Genomic DNA, 20032 nt, shown 5'->3' on the forward strand with positions numbered 1-20032 from the left:
GCCTCCGAGGCAATCTACCATCCTTCCTTAACCCTTTGACTGTTTCCGACGTATAAATACGTCTTACGAGCCAATGTTTCTGACGTATTTATACGCACAAATTCTAGCGGCTTCAAATCAAGCGCCAAAGGCCTGGTAGGCCTACACGGGAGAGAATGGGTCTTAGTGGTCGGTGTGCACCCTGTGAAAAAAAATCTGGGACCCAGCGGTGCATTGTGGGAACGCCATGTTGTCAGTCCATTTTCACCATGCCTCTCGGTAAGAAGTTCCTCACTCCTCGGCGGATTGGAGGTCTTTTGTTCCCAAGGGATAGCTCTAACAGCGATGAAAATGTCAGTGACAGTGAATTCCAGGGTTTTGAAGTGAGTGTTACCGAAAAAAGTGCCCAGGATAACGTAATTAGTGACGAAAACTCAGATGACCCACAACCTTCCACCTCTGGTGCTGTGCCGGCTTGTTCACGTTCACGTTCGCCTGTACCAGGACGAAAGAGGAAACTATTTGGTCGTGTACAACACCCAGATGATAGCAGTGATGGTGATAGTGATTTCAAGGTCATTGAAAGCAGTGACAGTGAGAGTGAATATTCCCCAGTGAAGCGGCAGTATGTACGGCGTAGCATGCGGTCTGGTAGTGTTTCATATGTTGTTCCAAGGGGAAGGAGAAACTCTGGGAGCACATCCCGTGGCCCTACACCACGACCTGATAGTGAAGATGATGATATTGTAACGATGGGTATGAATGGTGACAGTGAGGGAGGAGGCAGTGGTGGTGATAGTGAGGGTGGCACGGCCCATGTGGCACCATCACCGGGCCACGCTACTACCCACGCGGCTGACTCAGCACAACAACCAGCCTCACCCTACCCCACACTCCCACAACCTGCACCACCACAACCTGCACCACCACAACCACGGTACAATATCCAGACCCCACCAGCAGACCGCATCTGGGATTGGCAGGACGGTGACGAGTTTGTTCCCAGTCCCCATGACTTTGATGAAACACAAAGTGGAATAAAGCCATCTTGTCCACTTGGGAACAATGCCAGTGAACTGGACTGCTTTGAGTTATTCTTCGATGAACCCCTGATGGGCATCATTGTCAGGGAAACAAACACATACTCTGATTACACCATGGCAAATACAATTCTCTCACCAAAATCACGGCTACACAAGTGGAAGGAGACAACTGTGGCAGAGATGTACCTGTTTTTTGCCACAATAATGCTTATGCCACATGTGTATAAGCACACTGTCACCACATACTGGACAACAGATTGCCTGATTTCAACTCCAGGTTTTAGTGACATTATAGGTGTCAATCGTTTCCTGATACTGTTACGTATGTTACACTTTTCAGACAAAACCAGGCCTGACAGAAGCGACAGGTTATATAAGATACGAAATGTGTTTATGTACCTGAAACAAAAGTGCTGCATGTATTTTTATCCCTTCAGGAAGCTTGTTATTGATGAGTCCTTGATTTTATTCAAAGGAAGACTCTCATTCAAGCAATATATACCAAGCAAGAGGAAACGCTTTGGTATAAAGCTATTTGTACTGTGTGATTGCAAAAGTGGTCTAGTTTTGGATATTATTGTGTACACTGGCAGTAATACTTTGAGAGATACCATGAAGTTATTGGGTATCTCTGGTGATGTGGTTCGAACAATGATGGAACCATATCTTGGTAAGGGGCATATGTTATTTACTGATAACTGGTACACAAGCCCCTTACTCAGTGATTTCTTGCGAGTGAACTTGACAGACGTGTGTGGCACAGTGCGTGGTAATCGCAAACATATGCCAAGGTTCGACGCTGGCACTCGCAGAGGTGAGGTGCAAGCCTTTGCTGCCAATGACATCATGGCATGACAAACGTGATGTCACATTGTTGACATCAGTTCACCCAAAGGAAATGGTACCCAGTGGCAGGGACAACAGAGAGACCAATGAACCCATTCTAAAGCCTGCAGCTGTCATGGACTACAACCTCAATATGCGCTTAGTGGACAAATGTGACATGCAGATTGGGTTTGCAGACTGTGTACGCAAGAGTTATAAGTGGTATATCAAACTTTTTTTCCATCTTGTTGATATCTCTATGCTAAATGCTTATAACATATACAAGTTGAAGACCAACAAAACACCAAAATATGGTGAATTTTGCCTGTCGGTAATCAGACAAATAATTGCAAAGTACCAAGGAGCAACTCCTGCAATAGACCAGCGCCCACAGACGTCATCTTGTATGAGGCCTGGTGATCACTACCCCATACAACTGCCTCCTACTACTGCCAAGAAAAATGCTCAGAAGAGGTGTTATGTATGTATGCATACCACAAAACGCCCACAAACACGCAGAGACACTCGTTTTATGTGTGAGGAGTGTGAAGTGCCCCTCTGCATATACCCATGTTTCAAAGAGTTCCACAAGCTGCAGCAGTTCTAGGAACGTGTTTAGTGACTGTACATATGTATATATATTATGGAACAATAGTAATAAACATTGTTTTGTATTGTTTGTTTGTGTAAACAAAGTGTATACACAAAATAATAGTGATAAAGTTTGTTCTGTTATTGTGTTGTAAACAATGAGTGTATATTTGAAGAATGCACCTTACATTGGTCTCACAGGCCACATAAGTTACCTGGAACAGAAAATATTGAAAAATGCAAGAAACCTTTGAATTAGAGTAAATAAAAGAATACCGGGTGGGCGGCACTCGCCGCTGTTGCCGTACGCACGTCAATTTCTGCAAACATTGCGGCTCTATATCTCGGTAAGTACTGATGGCAAAAATTTATTTTTAGGCTTAAAACACTAGTAAAAATATTCCTAACATTTTCATAAGAAAAAATTATTTTTTTTTTTTCGAATATTTGGCGACATAGAATGACAGTTTCAGAGAGGGGCCTGAAACAGTCAAAGGGTTAAGAACTTTTTAACTGACAGACACTTCCGTGTTCGAGTCAATAATGTGCTTTCCCCGGACTTTGTCCAAGCTGAAGGTGTCCCTCAGGGATGTGTCCTGAGCACAACACTTTTTCTCCTTGCTATAATAGTCCTTGTGGCTTAGCGCTTCTTTTTGATTATAATAATAATAATCCTTGCTATAAATGATTTGGCCTCTGTTCTTCCACCCAATATTTGGTCATCATTCTATGTTGATGACTTCGCTATTGCTTGCGCAGGCGCTGACTGTCATCTCATTGCAGTTTCTCTCCAGCATGCGGTCGACAGTGTTTCCACTTGGGCCACCACGCATGGGTTTAAATTTTCCAGTACCAAAACTCACCAAATTACTTTCACTAGACGCTCTGTCATCTCCGATCATCCTTTGTATCTCTATGGCTCTCGTATCCCCGAACGTGATACAGTCAGGTTTCTACGCCTTCTCTTTGACCGTAGGTTATCCTGGAAACCTCACATTACCTCTCTGAAGGCAACTTGTCACAGCCGGCTAAACCTTCTTAAAACCCTTGCTCATCTTTCCTGGGGAGCTGATCGTCGAACTCTGCTTCGCCTACATTCAGCCCTCGTTTTATCGAAACTATTATGGTGACCAGATTTATTCAGCGGCCTTTCCTGCTACTCTCTCTAGCCTTAACCCCATCCATCACCAAGGATTACGTTTATGCCTTGGTGCTTTTCACTCTTCCCCTGTCGAGAGCCTCTATGCAGAAGCGAATATTCCATCCTTGTCTGATCGCCGTGATGCCCATTGCCTTCGCTACTATGTACGCTCTCATGATCTCCACAATCCTTCCATTTATAGAATGGCCACCGATATTAGTAGACATTCTTTATTTGTTCGCCGCCCCTGTTTGCTCCGTCCCTTTTCTCTTCGCCTACATTCGCTCTTGTCTTCCCTTCAGTTACCACCTTTATTTGTTCATGTAGCATCTCACTTTTCCCTACCCCCCTGGGAAGTTCCAGCTGTTCGGGTCTGTTCTTTCTCACTCCCTTGCTCGAAAGCCCAACTGCCTACGGTGGCTTCCCGCTCTCTTTTTCTTGATCACTTCCACTCTCATTCTATCGCTGTGTACACAGATGGCTCTAAGTCTTCAGACGGTGTCGGATTCACAGCAGTGTTTCCGGACAGCATCGTGCGAGGGCATTTACTATCTTCGGCTAGCATTTTTACTGCTGAATTGTATGCCATTCTTGCAGCACTTATTCGTATCACATCTATGCCTGTGTCATCATTTGTGGTAGTCTCAGACTCCCTTAGTGCTCTACAGGCTGTACGAAAATTTGATACATCTCACCCCTTGTTCTCCGTATCCAACTTTGGCTACGCCGTATCTCTACCAAGCATAAAGATATTGTTTTTTGTTGGGTCCCTGGTCATGTCGACGTACAGGGCAATGAACAGGCAGACACTGCTGCACGGTCAGCAGTACATGACCTACCAATTTCCTATAGAGGTGTTCCATTTCTGGACTATTTTGCTGCAATAGCTACCCACCTTCACACCCGTTGGCAACAACGTTGGTCAACTCTGCTCGGTAACAAACTTCATTCTATTAAACCGAGCATAGGTTACTGGCCGTCTTCTTGTCATCAGTGCCGAGGTTGGGAGACCACTCTCTCCCGCCTTCGCATTGGCCACACTCGTCTTACTCATGGGTATCTCATGGAGAGGCACCCTGTTCCTCTCTGTGAGCAGTGTCAAGTTCCAGTATTGATTAGCCACATTCTGTTAGACTGCCCTCTCTATCAACGAGCACACAGAATTTACCTCCAACGTCGTCTTCGTTCTACTACTCACTCTTTACCTTCCCTTCTTGCTGATGGACCCTCCTTTAATCCTGACTCTCTCATTGACAACGACTGATTTACTCCACAAACTCTGATGATGATACCTTTCGCACTCCCCTCAGCCCTTTCTAGTTCAGTCTCTTGCTGCCCTTTACCCTTTCACCATCCACTGCCCCGCTGTTATCCGTAACCTATTACTCATCCATCTCCCTATTGCTACCTGATGCCCTCGCTTCCTTCCTGCCCTGCAGTGCTGTATAGCCCTTGTGGCTTAGTGCTTCTTTTTGATTATAATAATAATGGAATATTTGCCAAAAATTCTATATGGGAAAAAAAAAAAAAGTTAATTAGTAAACCTGCAGACCCAAAATGTACAATTCTAAAGGCATGATTTTTTTTTTTTTTTAACACTGGCCATCTCCCACCAAGGAGAAATGGTTACTTGCTCCTGGCATTTTAGTTTCATTTCATTATACATGCCCATTAAATAAAATTGCATTTCTGAGGAAAATGGCTGAATGAAAGTTCTATCTTAAGAAATTATTTTATTATTACATGTGTGTATTTAAATCTGTAAGTGTTCATGAGCACTGATCAAGACATCTTACCCCATAAGCTCCACCACCGCCCACACACTACCTGTACAGGAAGAATCAGAAGACATGGTTAGTTTACTGGTACGGCACACATTTAACCCTTTCAGGGTCCAAGGCCCAAATCTGGAGTCACGCACCAGTGTCCAAGAATTTAAAAAAAAAAAAAAATATTTTTTCTTTTGAAATCGTAGAGAATCTTTTTGTGAAGATAAAACAAAAAGTACGAAATTTGGTGGAAAATTGACGAAATTATGCTGTCGCGAATTTTGATGTGTCAGCGATATTTACGAATCGGCGATTTTGCCGACTTTGACTCCCATTTTAGGCCAATTACATTATTCCAATCAACCAAATTCTTAGCTATTTCACTAGTATTACTTCTATTCTATTGATTGAGCACAAGAAATCGCCAAGTCAACTGTTTCAACTACAAAATAAAGTGATCGGAAATTGTTAATTTGGCCAATTTAACACAAAGTTCAAAATATTCCAATTTCAAAATAGGGTCCAGAATAAACAATGTAGGCATTCCTGGCACTAAACTAACATTTCCTCTGTTCATTAGTTATGTTTTGAGGCTTTACAAATAAATTCCATTTTGATTTTTTATTCACATAATGAATTTTTATTCACACCAAAAAATAGAAGATTTACTGTTATGCAATACTGTAATAATTGTATAAATATCATCACCATATGTGTGAATGTATATTAGACCCACCAGCTGACGTGTATTAGACGTGTGAGGTCGTTTGTTTACTCTTGAATATCGGCAAAAATTTAACATTTCCGCTATTTTGAGCTCAGTTTCAAGCCATTTCCAGTGCTAAAACCAATCAAAATCATCTCTATTTCTGTAATATGTCTTCCATTCTATCAAATGAGACCAAGAAATCGCAAATACAACTATAAAAAACATACGAAAAAACACTGCAAAGTTGCTGTTTTAATCGAAAAATCATGATTTCATTTTTTTTCTCTCATTATACACACTGTGCTGCAGGATGTTTTATGTGGTGCACACATACCACGTAGATGTATTCTCTCATATCTAGGCCCAAATGTACCACTCACAGTTTATCAGAGTGAGCTGAGCTCATGGCGTAGATCTACGGTTTGGACACTCGCCGTAAAGCCGTAGATCTACGGGACGGACCCTGAAAGGGTTAAAAAATTACCCCTTCAATGGTGGGTTCCTTTTCATGATGAAGGGGCTCTTGATTCTGAGGAATTGAACCTTTCCTCCCCTTCTTTGGATCAAATCAAATTAAATGCTAAACCCAAGAGGGCCATACAGTACTGCAGGGAGGGATATGAGAAATGAGGAATATGCAAAGGTAATGAGAGAGCGATATGCAGGAGTGTATAAAGGTAGGGGAAAGTGCAAAGGGAAAGGTAAAAATCACAAGCTAGTTCTTATTAAAAAAGTCTGTCTGCATCAAAGGTGGAACTTTCAGCAAAGAGGTCACAGTGTGTGTGCTGGGGCAGCAGAGATGACAAAAGTGAATTTAGCGTGTCTGCTTATAAGCTGTACAATCTAAAGTCAAATTATTATTATAATCAAAACTAAGCACTAAACCCACCAGGGTCATAGTGCTAATAAGTGCAACCCAACAGTCCTTGTAGAGTAGTGCCAGGCATTTTTTCCATTAGGTGATACGGAGAAACATCCTGTGGCATGCCATTTTCCCTTAAATTTATGCTGTCCTAAATGAATATCATGGCAAGCTCATCAAAAAAGAGCCACAATTTTTCAACCATAATATTAGTGAAAAAAGTAATGATAGATCACATTTTTATATTCTGATGTATATTATATTTAGCATTATTGGTATCATTACATTTATGTAAAGATTCTCTACCTTTTCAAATTATCATTATTATAATCAAGGGGGAAATGCTAAACCCATAGGATTATATAGCACCTGTTGGGGAGGGGGGGGGATGTGAAGGTGTTCAGGCTTAATTCGGGGAACTGGAACACAGATCCAATTCCCTAGATCAAGAGCCCCTCACCAGCATCAAGGAACCTTCCTTGAGGGATACCTTTTCAGAGGATAAAATAATTTCTTTATATTCTTCAAAATTGTGGATACAGGAGCACCTGAGGGGGGGGGATGTGAAGGTGTTCTTAGGCTTTCTTAACTTGTTAATCTCACTCCAAAACTTTTTCTTATTTTCAACAAAATTTGTTGATAACATCTCACCCACTCTCTCATTTGCTCTCTTTTTAATTCACCACTCTCTTAACTTCTCTCTTTTTCTCCATATACTCTTCCCTCCTTGCATCACTTCTACTTTGTAAAAACTTCTCATATGCTAACTTTTTCTCCCTTACTACTCTCTTTACATCATCATTCCACCAATCGCTCCTCTTCCCTCCTGCACCCACTTTCCTGTAACCACAAACTTCTGCTGAACACTCTAACACTACATTTTTAAACCTACCCCATACCTCTTCGACCCCATTGCCTATGCTCTCATTAGCCCATCTATCCTCCAATAGCTGTTTATATCTTACCCTAACTGCCTCCTCTTTTAGTTTATAAACCTTCACCTCTCTCTTCCCTGATGCAACTGGATGATATCATCTTAGCGTGTTTATGAGACAGCCAGCAATCCTACCATCATGCAAAACAGTTACAGCATCAAGAGTTGCTGTCTATACTACCTATTAATAGGTAGTAGGTTGGTAGAATAGGTAGTAATTTCTTTATATTCTTCAAAATTGTGGATACAGGAGGAGCTTTCAATATGAAGGGAGTTGTGGTGGGGTTCTGTCTATACAGTGGACCCTCGACCAACGATGGCATCGTATAACGTTAAATCCGACTAGCGATACATTTTAACGCAAAAATTTTGCCTCGACTAGTGCTAAAAAACTTGACCAACGCGATTCGCTCCGTTCGAGACACATCCACTTGTGGCCCGAGCGCACCTCACTTGTCCCGTGGGTGCCAGTGTTTACAAGCCAGCCAGCCACCGCGGTCCCATCCAAACATGCAATCGGAACATTTCATATTATCACAGCGTTTTTAGTGATTGCACCTGCAAAATATGTCACCATGGGCCCCAAGAAAGCTTCTAGTGCCAACCCTACAGCAAAAGATTAATTCTTTAATCTTTGAAGTAGGCAACTTCTTCAATTTCTCTATCCCCTCCTCCGAAGCAGTTTCCTCAGGTCTGGCCTCTAGCTGCTGAAGATGATCTTGCAGCTCATCAGTGGTTAGTTCATCATTATCCTCCTCCACCAACTCTTCCACATCCTCCCCACTAACCTCCAACCCCAAGGACTTCCCCAATGCCACAATTGATTCCACAACTGGCATAAGCTTCTCAGGGTTAGCCTCAAATCCTTCAAAATCCCTTTTGTCTGCACATTCTGGCCACAGTTTCTTCCAAGGTCCTCTTAGTCACTCCCTCCCAAGCCTTACCTATAATGTTTACACAATTGAGGATGCCAAAGTGATCTCTCTAAAACTCTCGTAGAGTCAATTGAGTTTCTGTGGTCACTACAAAGCACCTTTCAAACATAGCTTTTGTGTAGAGTTTTTTGAAGTTTGCAATGACCTGCTGGTCCATGGGCTGCAGGAGAGGAGTGGTATTAGGAGGCAAAAACTTTACCTTAATGAGGCTCAATGCACATGTATGTGTGCAATGTGGCTTAAAGTGCAAACCTTTTGTGATGAAAATCACCCTGACACAGCTACTGCAAGCCGTGTTGGCAACCTGTACACTGACAACGTTGTGAAACACTTTAGGAATGTCATAAAGGAACAGGAGGTACAGGCCTCTATGGACAGATATGCTGTGCGACAGAGGTCCAGTGACTCTCAAGCTGGTCCTAGTGGCATTAAAAGAAGAAGGGAAGTAACCCCAGAAAAGGACTTGACACCTCAAGTCCTAATGGAAGGGGATTCCCCTTCTAAACACTAACACCATCCACACTCTCCCCTTCTCCCATCCCATCAATCATCACCAGATCTTCAATAAAGGTAAGTGTCATGTAATTGTACATGTCTTCTTCAGTTTGTGTGTATTAAAATAAATATTTCATGTGGTAAAATTTTTTTTTCAATACTTTGAGGTGTCAGGAACGGATTAATTTCATTTCCATTATTTCTTGTGGGGAAAATTAACTCGACTAACGATGAGCTCTCAGGAACGGATTAATACCGTTGGTCGAGGGTCCACTGTATTATGACCATGATGATAGGGATCTGAGAATTATTTTAATCAAAGAAAGCATTAAACCGACAAGGGTCATACAGTGCTGAGGGATCTCAGAAAGATTGGTGGCCTAGTCTCATATTTATAGTACCAATACCAAAACTGTCAAAGAATTATCCGAAGAGAGGAAAAATGAAGATGGCTAAAATTCAGCTGACGAAAAATTGCACACTACCTCTATGCACAACTAAAAATTATCTGCTGTACTCTCAAAACTACTAAATTGTGTTGCTAAGACTAGAATAGAGCACTTTAACGACATTTCACTGATTTTCCAGTCCTAAAAGGAGCTACTGTGGTGATGTAGCACTGAATGACTCACTTGGGTTGAGTTGAGTGAATTTTGTAGTGTAATACTGTAATTCTGGATTATTCTTCACAAACAATGCTCACTGTAACCTATTTGGGTCAATGAGCATTGGACTATTGTGGAGATGTTGCTTTGGGTAAATTATATTCAGCACTGTATGACCCATATGGATTTACCACTTCTTTTTAATGCCTGTGCTCTGAAGGAGGGATGTTGATAAGTTGCAGTTTTTTAACTGTAGTGTTGGCACACCTCTGGCAAGATAGTAATGGAGTGAATGATGAAAGTTTTTCTTCTTTTTATGGGTCACCCTGCCTTGGTGGGAAACTCCTGATGTGTTATTAAAAACAAAACAAAAAAAAAATAAATAAATAAAAATAATTTGGAAACTACACTGCATAAAAAAAAATTGGCCTTGCACTACTGAGTAACTTTGCTTGTATTGTGGCTTATTAACCCTTTCAGGGTTAGTGCCATACTAGTACGCGTAAATTTTAGCGCCTACAAATCTAGCGAAAGCTGGTAGGCCTACATATGAAAGAATGGGTCTATGTGGTCAGTGTGCACAGTATAAAAAATCTGCAGCACTCGGTGCATAATGAGAAAAAAAAAAAAAAACTCCGACCGTGTTTTTGGTTTAAAACAGCAAATTTGTAGTGTATTTTAGTATGGTATTTATGGTTGTATTCTAGTTTTCCTGATCTCATTTTATAGAATGGAAGACATATTACAGAAATTGAGATGATTTTGATTGGTTTCACAATGAAAAGTACCTTGATATTGAGCTCAAAGAAGCAGAAATGTTAAATTTTTGCCAAAGTTCAAAAGTAAACAAATCATGCCATGCGTCCAATACACATCAACTGGTGAGTCTGATATTCTTTTACAAGTGTGCAGATATTATTTATACCACTTCTACACTAATGCAGTAGTCTGCATAACAGTAAATCTTTTATTTTTTTTGTGAGAACAAAAATTCAAAGTGGAAAGCAAGAGAAATGTAAGAGGGGCCTGGGGACGTGACTAATGAACAGAGAAAATGTTGTTTTAGTGCCAGGAATGTCTGTCTTGCTTATTCTGGACCCTATTTGGAAATTGGCATCTTTTGAAATTTGTGTAAAATTGGCAAAATTACCAATTTCTGACCACTTTATTGGATAGCTGAAATCGGTAAATGGGTGGTTTCTTGTACTCATTTGATAGAAAAAGTGGAGTTCTAGCAAAATAATTATGATTCTTTTAGACTGGTACACTGGAATTGGCCGAAAATAGGGCTCTAAGTAAGCGAAATCGCGGATGTGTAAACATCGTCGAGATCACTAACTTCGCAAGAGCATAATTCTTTAAGTTTTCCATTAAAATTCATACTTCTGGTGTCATTATGATCAGGAAAAGATTCTCTATCATTTCATAGGAATTTTTTTTTTTTTCGAAAAATTTCCGACCCTGAGAACAAGTTTAGGAGAGGGCCTTTCGACCCTGAAAGGGTTAAATAAATATTCCAGTGACCTGGCAGTGTCCAGAATGAGAAAGTAGGGGCAGCAGTATTACATAGGTGAATGTCTCATACGGGTTCAACACTTTTGGTGAACACAGCATTAAACTGAGTTGAAGCTAAATTATGGTGACCAGATATATTCTGTGGCCTCTCCTGCAACTCTTTCTAAACTCAATCCCATCCATCATCAGGGAAACTATACCACGGGCGGGGTTTGAACCTGCGGTCAGAGAGTCTCAAAACTCCAGACTGTCGCATTAGCCACTGGGCCAGTTAGCTTCAATGAGATTCATCCAACTAGGTATATTTATACACCATAGGAAGGTCAGCTAGCGGGAGATTCGTCTGTAAAAACTTACATTTGTGGTCACAGTGGTGCCTATCCTAACCTTCCTATGGTGTATAAATATACCTAGTTGGATGAATCTTATTGAAGCTAGCTGGCCCAGTGGCTAGCATGACGGTCTGGAGTTTTGAGACTCTCTGACCACGGGTTCAAACCCCGCCCGTGGTATGGTTTATTTGCAATCGCGTTGTTACGATTTTGTGCATCATCATCAGGGATTACATTTATGTCTAGGTGCTTTTTGCTCCTCACCTGTCAAGAGCCTCTATGCAGAAGCAAATGTCACATCCTTGAATGACTGTTGTGATGCTCATTGCTATTTTGTCCACTCTCATGACCTTCACAATCCTTCTACATGCAGGATAGTAACAAATGTTAGCAGAAGTCCATTTGTTCGCCACCCCTGTTTACCCCGTCTTTTTTCTCTTCGTCTTCAATCGCTCTTGTTTTCTCTTCAGCTGCCTCCTTTGTATGTTCATCTAGCATCTAACTTTTCACTTCCCCCTCAAGAATTCTGACATTTATTGTGTTCTTTCCCACTGCCATGCACGAAAGCCCAAATCCCTACAGCTGCTTCTTGCTCTCTTTTTCTTAATCACTTCTGATCTCATTCTCATACCGTTGCAGTGTACACTGATGGTTCTAAGTCCACTGATGGTGTTGGGTTTGCAGCAGTATTTTCTGACAGTGTAGTGCAAGGTCATTTATTAGACTCGGCTAGCATTTTTACAGCTGAATTTTATGCCATTCTCATTGCAGTTATCCATATTGCATCTATGACTACTTCAAAGTTTGTAATCGTCTCAGACTCCATTAGTGATCTGCAAGCTATTAAAAAATTTGATTCACCTCATCCCCTAGTTCTTTGTATACAACTTTGGTTATGCTGCATTACTAGCAAAAATAAAGAAATTGTCTTCTGTTGGGTCCCTGGTCATGTTGATATTCAGGGCAAAGAGCAGGCAGACTCTGCTGTGCAATCTGCAATACATGACCTACCAGTTTCATATAGAGGTATTCCATTCTCTGACTATTTTGCTGCAATCTCTACCCACCTTCGCAATCATTGGCAACAACGATGATCTGATATGACTCATAACAAATTACATTCTATCAAACCAAGTTTGGGTTTCTTCTTGTCATCAATACAGAGGTTGGGAGACAACACACTCGTCTAGCTCATGGGTATCTCATGGAGAGGCGTTCTTTTCCACTTTGTGAGAATTGTCTAGTTCCTGTTTCAAACTCCCATTTTCTATTGGACTGCCTTCTATCATCGAGCATGCAGATTTCTCCGACATTGTCGTCACCAACTGCCCTACAGTACTTTATTTTGCCTCCTTTCTGATGGACCCACCTTTGACGCAGACTCCCTCTTTGACTTTTTGACAGCAACTTATTTATTATACAAACTTTGATAATCCTTCCTTTAGCACTCCTCACAGCCACTCCTAACTTTACCTTTATTGTCATCTCCACCCTTATTTATCCTTAGATCCTGCATGAATTCCTACCCTGCAGCACTGTATGACCCTGGTAGCTTAAGCGCTTCCTTTTGATTATAATAATAATAGTCTCCTAAAAGTACTATGCTACATAACATAATAATACCCAGGAATATGATAAGCTGGTTGTGTTGCTCTCTGAGGAGCACGTGCATATACAAGAGGACAAGCAACTCACCTTAAAGACATAGATGAAGAGAGCAAGTAAGATGTGGCCCACCATGACGTATGCAATGAAACCAGTCACTGTTGTTGCTCCCTGTCAAACGGCAGTACCAAGAAAATTCATTATAAATTCTCTTGAAAACATTTAATATATTTTACAGTACTTAATGCATTAAAGTGAATAATGAAAGGAAGGGAGGGGGGGGGCATTGATTATGATAACTTTTCATATAGAGCACTGGAAACACCCTCTCCTTCCTCAGATCAAACCTGACTGCTTTTCATTTCCCAGGCACTTCATGATCTTTCTGGGTTTAGCACTTTCCTATGAATATAATGAGTAACTGGGTAGCATTGATCTTTGGTTATTTAGCTGACTTCTACTCATCTTCAAAATCTCTCCTCAAAGCAAAATACCATAAGAGTAAAGCTATAATATAAAAAAGTCTGTGTGAGTGGTGTGCTAATCCAGCTACATATTAAGATTTGCCATTTATACACAAATAACCTGCACATAGAAGAGAGGAGCTTACGACGACGTTTCGGTTCTACTTGGACCATTTACATAGTCACTTTGTAAATGGTTCATTTACAAAGTCACTTTGTAAATGGTCCAAGTCGGACCGAAACGTCGTTGTAAGCTCCTCTCTTCTATGTGCGGGTTATTTGTGTATCGTTCCAGTCATGGTATTGTGCCTTTTTTTGTTATTTGCCATTTATAATTCTTTGTTGTAGGTTTGTGGCAATGTTCATGAGTACAATTCTGTAATTAACTGTTATGACTTGAACTGGTTTACTACTATTTTTTTTACTATACAACTAATATTATAACTATGAACTGTGTATATATTAGGGATGTATCGGATATCCGTATCCGCAACGGCGGAACATCCACACAATTTCTCACACCCACACAAGTTCTCACATCTGCATCCATATCCGCATATCCATTTTCTAAATGAGACATCCGCATCCACAATCACGATTAAATAAATATCCGCATCTGCATTCGCATCCGCCCCAAACATTGGTGTAGACAGCCTGTACTGTCTGCACAGACAGCCCATGCTGTCTGCCAGCTTAGTTCATATTTCACGCCATGCTGGTGCTGCCACCTACAGGCCTTGCCACTTCAGTATGCCCAGACTTGCCTCTGTCTCACTCTGGCAACACCCTTCACTTGTGAGACCTATACCCACTCTACCGGAGGTATCCCAGCGAGTGAGCACGTCTCCTGTATATCCCAGTGCTTAACAAAATAGGGAATAGCATATGAAGGTACAAATAAAAATGGGAACTATGGCTATAGTTTACTTAATAACATAAAAGGGCTAGAATACAACATATCCTGATGGAAATTTACACAATATAACAATTGACCTATGAGACTTATTACCAGGGGGAAGGGTAGATGTTATCAGTAACACGGACTAGTACTCACTCTTAATTCACCCAATGCGTGGTCCACTACACACGCGGCTGTCCAGAGCTCTCGCTCGACGGACCTGTCGCCAACAACCTCTTTGCCCCGCTCTTCCCTGGGCTTATATCGTAGTCAAAGTACCCCCTCCCCAATGGTGTATGTACCACGTGTACGACCTGACGCCTAGGTCTGAGGCGTCAAGAACAAAAGACCTCAGACGTGGGCGTGGCTACAGACGTTTGCCAAGGCAAGGTGTGACCATATAATTGGTTAAATTAGGTCTCCCCAGAGACCTCACAAGCCCAGCTGGACTACATCACACACTCAGTCAAGAAGGCCTACTCTCTCTCCCTCGTGGGCATGGCCCTCCTGGGCCATGGGCACAACACACAAGCCTGTGTACCCACCACGACTTAACAATAAAGCAAGAAGCCTCTGAAGACGTACCTAGATGGGAATTTCCCAAATTCCTTCTATCTTGCACCAACTGAGCCCTCGGAAGTCACCGAGATTATAAAGTCACTTAAAAACAACTCAGGGAATCTGTCTAATGTCCCACCATTACTGTACAAGCGAGCGGCCCATATCCTTTCGCATGTTATTTCATTACTTTTTAACAAGTCACTAGAAACTAGCACCTTCCCGAAACTACTCAAGATGGCAAGGGTTACACCAATACATAAAGGTGGTGACCCTACAGACTTAAACAACTATAGGCCAATATCAAACTTACCATTGCTATCCAAAATCTTTGAGAAACTCGTGCACAGGAGACTATATTCATTTATAACAGCACAAAACATACTCAACCCCTGCCAATTTGGATTTAGGAAAAATAAAAGCGCTAATGATGCAATCATAAAAATGCTAGATCTGCTTTACACAGCATTGGAAAATAAGGAATATCCACTAGGAATTTTTATTGACCTAAGAAAAGCTTTTGACACAGTAGACCACGACATCCTACTCCACAAACTTGACCATTACGGTATAAGAGGCCATGCGCTTGCTTATTTCAAATCTTACCTTACTAATAGGTATCAGTATGTCACCATTAAAGACACAGCATCAACAACACGGCCACTTGATACTGGAGTTCCGCAGGGAAGTGTCCTTGGTCCCCTGCTCTTCCTCATATACATCAATGATCTTCCAAACGTATCCCAACACCTGAAACCCATTCTCTTTGCTGACGACACGACTTATGTCATCTCTCACCCTAATCTTGCCACCCTCAACACCATTGTTAACGAGGAGCTGATCAAAATATCGACTTGGATGACAGCCAATCAACTTACGCTTAACACTGACAAAACCTACTATATTATGTTTGGTAGCAGAGCAGGAGATGCACAAATTAACATTAAGATCGACAACACTCTAATTACCAGACATAATGAGGGCAAATTCCTAGGCCTATACCTTGACAACAACCTGAATTTCAGCACCCATATCCAACACATAACCAAAAAAGTATCCAAAACAGTTTTGATCCTCTCCAAGATACGATACTACGTGCCGCAAAATGCCCTTCTCACACTATACCACTCACTTATTTATCCATACCTTACCTATGCTATTTGTGCTTGGGGATCAACTGCAGCAACACACCTAAAGCCAATAATAACCCAACAAAAAGCTGCAGTAAGAATAATCACTAAATTCCATCCCTGGCAACACACCCCCCCACTCTTCATAGATCTAAACTTGCTCCCTGTTCAGTACATCCACACTTACTACTGTGCAATCTACATCTACAGGACCTTAAACTCCAGTATCAACCTTGACCTAAAACGCTTTCTTGATAGTTGTGACAGAACCCACAGGCATAACACGAGACACAAACATCTCTACGACATTCCCCATGTCCGACTAAACCTTTACAAAAATTCAATGTATGTCAAAGGCCCTAAAATCTGGAACACCCTACCTGAGAACTCTAGAACTGCAGACACATTCATCACCTTCAAAACTACCATTAGAAAACATCTTATCTCCCTGATAAACCCCATCAACTAACTACACGAATACCACCTGGTGGTTCACACTTACACTCACTCACCCATTTGACCATAAACAGAAATATTAATCTCAATCTTAAAATAATGAATCCTATGATACTCCAATACTAAAACTATGTACTGTGCCAAAACAAAAGCATTCACATTGCTAAACTCACAAACTAGTATTTAGTCACTTAGCCATAATACCAACTTACCTCATAATTTGTAATATTTTAAAATAAAGAATTAAACTAAGTCTGCCCGAAATGCCTAGCCATGCTAGGCGTTCTAGTGGTACGCTCTGTAATCATTATTTAACTATATGTAAACCACACAACAACCAAATTCTGTAAATTCAACATTGTAATCTTTATAGAGAATAAACTTTGAATTTGAATTTGAATTTGAATTTACTCCCCACTACCAGAACACCAAATAAACTCGTTATAGAGGATGTGGCGGATATTATAACCTAAATTACAGAGCTTGCATGTTTATTTCCCACATACTTGTTCTTATGTTAAGCTTTACAAATTTACATTGCTAGCTTCAAATCTTATAACTTAATGACCTGTGCAGAGAGAGAGAGAGAGAGAGAGAGAGAGAGAATATAAGAAAGGAGGAACACTGCACTAGGCCTGTTGGCCCATACTAGGCAGGTCATTCAAAATCCACCCTACTAATAGAATACTTGCCCAACCCAATTTTCAATGCTACCCAAGAAATAAGCTTTGATAATTCTATTTACCCATGTGCAAGTCCCACTCAAATCCAACATCTCTCTCATGTATTTATCCAACCTAAATTTGAAACTACCCAAGGCTTTAGCCCTACTAGGCAGACTGTTCCAATCATCAACTACCCTATTTCCATGTGCAACTGTGTGTGTGACACACACACAGTAACACACAGTCACACACACTGTGGAGGTGTATAAATGGAAAACAGGAATTAATAAAGGGGGGTGTAAATAACGTTTGATAAACATATTAGGTTGGATAAACACATGAGTGAGAGGGGTTGGATTTGAGTGGGACTTGTACATGAGTAAAGAGAATTATCAAAGCTTATTGCTTGGGTAGCATTGAAAATTGGGTTCGGCAAATATTCTGTTAGTGGGATGGACTGTGAAGGACCTGCCTAGTATGGGCCAACAGGCTTGATGCAGTGTTTCTTCTTTCTATTTACTCACGTGCAAGTCCCACTCAAATCCAACCCCTCTCACTCGTGTATTTTTTTTTTTTCAACAAGTCGGCCATCTCCCACCGAGGCAGGGTGACCCAAAAAAGAAAGAAAATCCCCAAAAAGAAAATGCTTTCATCATCATTCAACACTTTCACCACACTCACACATTATCACTGTTTTTGCAGAGGTGCTCAGAATACAACAGTTTAGAAGCATATACGTATAAAGATACACAACATATCCCTCCAAACTGCCTATATCCCAAACCCCTCCTTTAAAGTGCAGGCATTGTACTTCCCATTTCCAGGACTCAAGTCCGACTATATGAAAATAACTGGTTTCCCTGAATCCCTTCACTAAATATTACCCTGCTCACACTCCAACAGATCGTCAGGTCCCAAGTATCATTCGTCTCCATTCACGCCTATCTAACACGCTCACGCACGCTTGCTGGAAGTCCAAGCCCCTCCCCCACAAAACCTCCTTTACCCCCTCTCTCCAACCCTTTCGAGGACAACCCCTACCCCTCCTTCCTTCCCCTATAGATTTATATGCATTCCATGTCATTCTACTTTGATCCATTCTCTCTAAATGACCAAACCACCTCAACAACCCCTCTTCTGCCCTCTGACTAATGCTTTTATTAACTCCACACCTTCTCCTAATTTCCACACTCCGAATTTTCTGCATAATATTTACACCACACATTGCCCTTAAACAGGACATCTCCACTGCCTCCAACCGTCTCCTCGCTGCTGCATTTACCACCTAAGCTTCACATCCATATAAGAGTGTTGGTACCACTATACTTTCATACATTCCCTTCTTTGCCTCCATAGATAACGTTTTTTGACTCCACATATACCTCAACGCACCACTCACCTTTTTTCCCTCATCAATTCTATGATTAACCTCATCCTTCATAAATCCATCCGCCGACACGTCAACTCCCAAGTATCTGAAAACATTCACTTCTTCCATACTCCTCCTCCCCAATTTGATATCCAATTTTTCTTTATCTAAACCATTTGATACCCTCATCACCTTACTCTTTTCTATGTTCACTTTCAACTTTCTACCTTTACACACATTCCCAAACTCATCCACTAACCTTTGCAATTTTTCTTTAGAATCTCCCATAAGCACAGTATCATCAGCAAAAAGTAACTGTGTCAATTCCCATTTTGAATTTGATTCCCCATAATTTAATCCCACCCCTTTCCCGAACACCCTAGCATTTACTTCTTTTACAACCCCATCTATAAATATATTAAACAACCATGGTGACATTACACATCCCTGTCTAAGACCTACTTTTACTGGGAAGTATTCTCCCTCTCTTCTACACACCCTAACCTGAGCCTCACTATCCTCATAAAAGCTCTTTACAGCATTTAGTAACTTACCACCTATTCCATATACTTGCAACATCTGCCACATTGCTCCTCTATCCACTCTATCATATGCCTTTTCTAAATCCATAAATGCAATAAAAACTTCCCTACCTTTATCTAAATACTGTTCACAAATATATGCTTCAATGTAAACACTTGATCTACACATCCCCTACCCACTCTGAAGCCTCCCTGCTCATCCACAATCCTACATTCTGTCTTACCTCTAATTCTTTCAATTATAACCCTACCGTATACTTTTCCTGGTATACTCAGTAAACTTATTCCTCTATAATTTTTACAATCTCTTTTGTCCCCTTTCCCTTTATATAAAGGGATTATACATGCTCTCTGCCAATCCCTAGGTACCTTCCCCTCTTTCATACATTTATTAAACAAGAGTACCAACCACTCCAACACTATATCCCCCCCTGCTTTTAACATTTCTGTCATGATCCCATCAGTTCCAGCTGCTTTACCCCCTTTCATTCTACGTAATGCCTCACGTACCTCCACCACACTTACATTCTGCTCTTCTTCACTCCTAAAAGATGGTATACCTCCCTGGCCAGTGCATGAAATTACCGCCTCCCTTTCTTCCTCAACATTT

General features: G+C 41.1%; 1 protein-coding gene across 1 annotated transcript in view; it reads right to left on the minus strand.

Moving 5' to 3' along the window:
- Nucleotides 1-5292: 5292 nt before the first annotated feature.
- LOC128701299 (fap1 adhesin) overlaps nt 5293-20032 on the minus strand; it is an 88913-nt gene continuing 74173 nt past the window's right edge. Inside the window, exons 9-10 of the mRNA XM_070100390.1 lie at nt 13431-13511; nt 5293-5406 (exon numbers count right to left, since the gene is read on the minus strand). Of these exons, the coding sequence (XP_069956491.1) occupies nt 5362-5406; nt 13431-13511 (126 nt within the window). The 3' untranslated portion in view covers nt 5293-5361. The remainder of the gene's footprint in view (nt 5407-13430; nt 13512-20032) is intronic.

The sequence above is a fragment of the Cherax quadricarinatus genome, chromosome 72 (assembly GCF_038502225.1).
Source record: "Cherax quadricarinatus isolate ZL_2023a chromosome 72, ASM3850222v1, whole genome shotgun sequence".
Taxonomy (NCBI): domain Eukaryota; kingdom Metazoa; phylum Arthropoda; class Malacostraca; order Decapoda; family Parastacidae; genus Cherax; species Cherax quadricarinatus.